This window comes from Chiloscyllium plagiosum, chromosome 12 (assembly GCF_004010195.1).
Source record: "Chiloscyllium plagiosum isolate BGI_BamShark_2017 chromosome 12, ASM401019v2, whole genome shotgun sequence".
NCBI lineage: Eukaryota > Metazoa > Chordata > Chondrichthyes > Orectolobiformes > Hemiscylliidae > Chiloscyllium > Chiloscyllium plagiosum.
Genome location: NC_057721.1, coordinates 48,601,702 through 48,606,611, shown reverse-complemented (window position 1 = coordinate 48,606,611; position 4,910 = coordinate 48,601,702). Strand labels below are relative to the sequence as shown.

The following is a 4,910-nucleotide window of genomic DNA, read 5'->3' as shown; positions in this document are numbered from 1 at the left end:
CCAGCACACCCTTGTTCTGCAGCTCTCCCAACACCCACCCCCAGTCCTGAACAAGGGTGACACCCAAAGCAAGGAACATGCGCAATGCTTGTTGACACAGAGGAAAGTATGAAATATGCTTAGTGATGATGCTGGCATTATTGACAGATTTTGAAGTGTCCAAATGCCAACAGGAGAAAAAAAAGGTAGAACCACAACTTTTTTCCCCCATCTGGCTCGATATTTTGTGGCTTTTCTGTCTTGTCTGGCTGCTCAACTTTCTTATGTCTTTTCCCCAGTGTTGGGGGTGAAGGTGGGCGGTACGGTAGCACAGCAGTTAGCACTGCTGCCTCACAGCGCCAGTGACCCGAGTTCAATTCCCGACTCAGGCGACTGACTGTGTGGAGTTTGCACATTCTCCCCGTGTCTGCGTGGGTTTCCTCCGGGTGCTCNTGGTTTCCTCCCACAGTCCAAAGATGTGCAGGTCAGGTGAATTGGCTATGCTAAATTGCCTATAGTGTTAGGTTAAAAAAAAGGGGTAAATGTAGGGTGGGTTGCGCTTCGGCAGGTCAGTGTGGATTTGTTGGGCCGAAGGGCCTGTTTCCACACTAAGTAATCTAATCTAATCCTGTAAGACTGCAGCAGAACTTCTATACTTATGCCCTGACTGATGAAGGCCAGTGTGCCAAAAGTCATCTTCACTGTCTACCTGTGACACCACTTTCACACAACCTTGCATCTGAACTCCAAGGTCCCTCTGTCCCACTACACTCCATTCACCATGAAACTCCTACCTTGATTTTACTTTCCAAAATGCAACACCTCACATCTATATTAAATATCATTTGCCATTTCTCAGCCCACTTTTTCAGCTGATCAAGGTCCTGCTGCAATTTCTTATAACCTTACATATGCTTCTTTTTTCCTTTCAACTAAATTCACAACTACCCTCATTATCCAATGGTCCCTTGCCTTGCCATACTTGCCCTTCCTCCTTACTGGAACATGCTAGTCTTGAACTCTCATCAGCAGGTTTCTAAACAATTCCCACATGTCAAATATGGACTTGTCTGATAACAGCTCCTCCCAATTAACATTCCCTAGCTATTGGCCTAATACTGATAATTTGCTTTTCCCAGTTTAACACCTTTCCACAAGGTCCTGACTTAACCTTGTTCACAGCTATCTTAAAACGTAAACAGCTGTGATCTCAGTTTCCAAAATGCTCTCCCACTGAAAGTTCAGTCACCTGGCCAGACTCATTAGCCAATTCAATATCCAGTATGGTCCCTCCTCTCATTGGTCTTTCTATATACTATTTCAAGAAACCCTCTTGGATGCTTCTAACAATTTCTGCAACACCTATGCCTCTTGCTGTAAGGGGGTCCCAGTCAATATTGGGAAAGTTAAAGTCACCCACTATGACAACTCTTTTTATTGGATCCTTCCATAATCTTCCTTCGTATTTGTTCCTCAATCTCTTAGGGGCTTTTTTGGGGGGGGGGGGGGGGGGGAAGAAAAGCAAGGTGAATATAGTATAATCCTATCAGAGCGATTTGCTTTTTATTTTTCCACTCTACCCATATTGCCTCAGTGGATGAGCCCTTCAGGATGTCTTCTGAGCACAGATGTAAATTCTCCCTGATTAATAATGCAACTCCTTTACCTCTTTTACCCTCCTCTCATTCATCCAAAACAATGAGACCCTTGAACATTGAGCAGCCAGTCCAGTCTGTCTGTCTCACTCTCTCTCTCAAAAGTCTCTCTAATGGCCATAACATCACAGTCCCATGTACTGATCAAGGCTGTAAACTCATCAACTCTATTCCTGATGAAGGGCTTTTGCCCAAAATGTCAGTTTTCCTGCTCCTAGGATGCTGCCTGACCTGCTGTGCTTTTCCAGCACCACTCTGATCTAAACTCTGGTTTCCAGCATCTACAGTCCTCACTTTTGCCTAACTCATCTGCCTTACCTATAATACTCCTTACACTGAAATAAACACACTTCAGCCAATTAGTACCATCATGTTCACATTTACCTGTTTCTTTATGATTTACTGGTCCTAACATCTACCTTCCCCCTCAATCCCTCTACTTGCTGCTCTGGCTCCCAGCCCATTGCCACTCTAATGCAAATACGTAAATGTAATCTTATTCAAGTAAGAAAGGTTTTCAGTTTGTTTACTGGATAGAGGCAAACTTCAATTTTTGTTTCCTTCTTCATATGCTATCATACAGAACCAAACTGCTTTAGGGACCCTGCATGTACATAAAGATATTTTATAAATAAAGTACATTTTTGAAATCAATAAAACTTGGATTGCACTAGTTCAAGGTGGTTGATAATCACCTTCTCAAAACAATTAAGAGTAGTCAATAACAGCACCCACAGTACAATTATTTTCAAAAATCTCCATTCGACTATAATCCCAATTTCTCCACACCTCACACCTTTCATACAGCATAAACTCCGTTAAAGGTATTTTCTCAAACAAAAAGTGAAAATTGCTGCAGATGCCAGAAATCTAAAAATGAATAGAAACAGAAAATTTAAAAACAAAATACTGAAGAAACTCAGTAGGCCTAGCATCATCTGTGAAGAAAAGAAATACAGTTAACACTGTGAATCTAATATGATTTTATCAGAACTACAGCAGCTAAGTCCTATTTCCCTTCAAGCATCTTTTACTTATGCATGTCTTACACAAAAAAAACTCAAAATCTTGTTTTTAAACAGGTCACAAAAATGCAGGTTTGTTTGCAGCTCCTGATTTTTGGTTTTTTTGCTTATTTCAGACAACAATAGCTGCCGAAATTAGCGATAGTTCGATGTCACCGCTTTCACTGCTGCCAATCCGAGAGAACGAAATTCAAAAGTCGAACTCACTGGCTGCTCATCCTCTTCATCCGCCATCTTCCTCAGAAACGGATCTCGGTCCATCCAAATATACGTCACGGCCTGCGTGCGAGGCCCAGCAACTGTCATGGACGGAATATTGAGGGGGTTTCCAAGGAGACAGTGACGTCACCAGCATCGCGGGCTGAATGGCCACGTGACACTGTTTCGTCGTCTGGTTGCTCTGCGCTTCATACCACTTCACCGGATGTGGAAGGGTGGACTTATGAAATGTGGACTTGTATTGCTGGGACATGTTTTGACATTCCGGAAATCATTTTATTGTTCTCATTAATTCCTTTATTCAGCAATATAGTCACATAGTAACATTACCTTCTGTACTCTATTTTTTAGGGTTTCGTCCCTCAGACAGATAAGATGGCAATATGCGAAATAGCAAGATTTGGTTAAATATATCAGCACATTCAATCTCACGCCAATTCTTGACCAAACTCAAATGGATTGCTCAATATATTGTTAAGGTAGACAAGCAGGAGGCTGGAAGAACACAGCAAGCCAGGCAGCATCAGGTGATGGAGAAGTCAAAGTTTCTGGTGTACCCCTTCTTCAGGACCCTGTTAACAATATGTTTTATCACTCATCCTAAATTACTTGGTTTCTTGAATGCAACTACTAGAAGAAATCTGCAGAATCAGAATTGTATTGGTACAGAAGGATGCTATTTGGGCCATCATCTGCGCCAGCTCTCCAAATGGTCATCGTGATTTACTGTCATTTTTCTACACTTTCCACATAACCTGCATATAATTTCTATTTAAATAATTAATGCTCTCTTGAATATCTCTATTGAACTTGTCAATGCCACAAACACTGCATTCCAGACCTCAACCACATAATGAGTGACTTTTATTCACCTTGCATTTTTTTTATAAATGATTTTAAATCCGTGCCCCTCCCCCCATTCTTGGTCCTTTAATGAGTGGGAGCAGTTTCTCTATGTTCCACTGTCCAGATCACTCCTGATTTTGAAAATTTCAATCAAAGCTCCTTTTAGTCCTTTCCTCTCCAAGAAAAACAGCCCTAATTTCTTCATTCAGTTGATTAAGAAAGAATTATCTTAAAGTTGATATTGTTTTTCCATGTGTTCTTGTAAATATTCCTGATAACATGGACTGATGAAGGGTGTACATAACAGAAAATGTCAATAACACACAAACTGCCTGCAGAGTGGGAGAATCTGTAGTGTAAATTGGCAAAGACATTGGTGCAGGTTTGTAATCACATATATTTGTCTCTAAAAGACAAATATGCATCAAGGTTTTTTAAAAAATCTATTTATTTAATTAAGTTTATGTTTCTTTGTGGCAAGGAAATTCAAGTCTCCTGATCTTTAATACAGTCTCTGCGGAGTTAGCACATTCTTCCCATGTCTGCGTGGGTTTCCTCCAGGTGCTCCGGTTTCCTCCCACAGTCCAAAGATGTGCAGGTCAGGTGAATTGGCCATGCTAAATTGCCCATTGCGTTAGGTACATTAGTCAGAGGGAAATGGGTCTGGGTGGGTTACTCTTCGGAGGATCAGTGTGGACTGGTTGGGCCAAAGGACCTGTTTCCTGTAGGGAATCTAATCTTAACTAATCTCTAGATTTACCAGCTCAGAAAAGTGACCGTTCTGCTACTGCTTCTCTTCATTGAACTAGCATCAAACAAAAACACATCTTAGCACACTCATTTATTTCAATGAACTGGCTATGTTTCCAATTCACTTCTAAGGCAAGTACTTCAAAAATTTAAATTGAGGAATGGAAACTGCTTTAGAACTATATTACTCATACAGATGCAAATTGACCCTCAACAACAACATAATTAAGGGCAGCATTAAATTTATGGGCAAAATGTTTGAAAAATATAGCATAGGTATAAGTAAATGGATAAATGAGGCAAATGGCTTAATGAATTAGAACTGAGTAGCAGGCTTAACTCAGGTTCAGATTTTTATTTTTGTTGAAACACCAAATAAGTACATTCCTGTCTTGCTTGCTCTCCTCATCAATCCCATTAACTTCCCCAAATTCCC

At 40.8% G+C, this 4,910-nt stretch overlaps 1 protein-coding gene across 1 annotated transcript in view; it reads right to left on the bottom strand.

The window, feature by feature from the left end:
- taf13 (TATA-box binding protein associated factor 13) overlaps positions 1-2,980 on the bottom strand; it is a 14,834-nt gene extending 11,854 nt beyond the window's left edge. The window contains exon 1 of the mRNA XM_043701000.1: positions 2,867-2,980. Coding sequence (XP_043556935.1) covers positions 2,867-2,965 — 99 coding nt within the window. The 5' untranslated portion in view covers positions 2,966-2,980. The remainder of the gene's footprint in view (positions 1-2,866) is intronic.
- Positions 2,981-4,910: the final 1,930 nt, after the last annotated feature.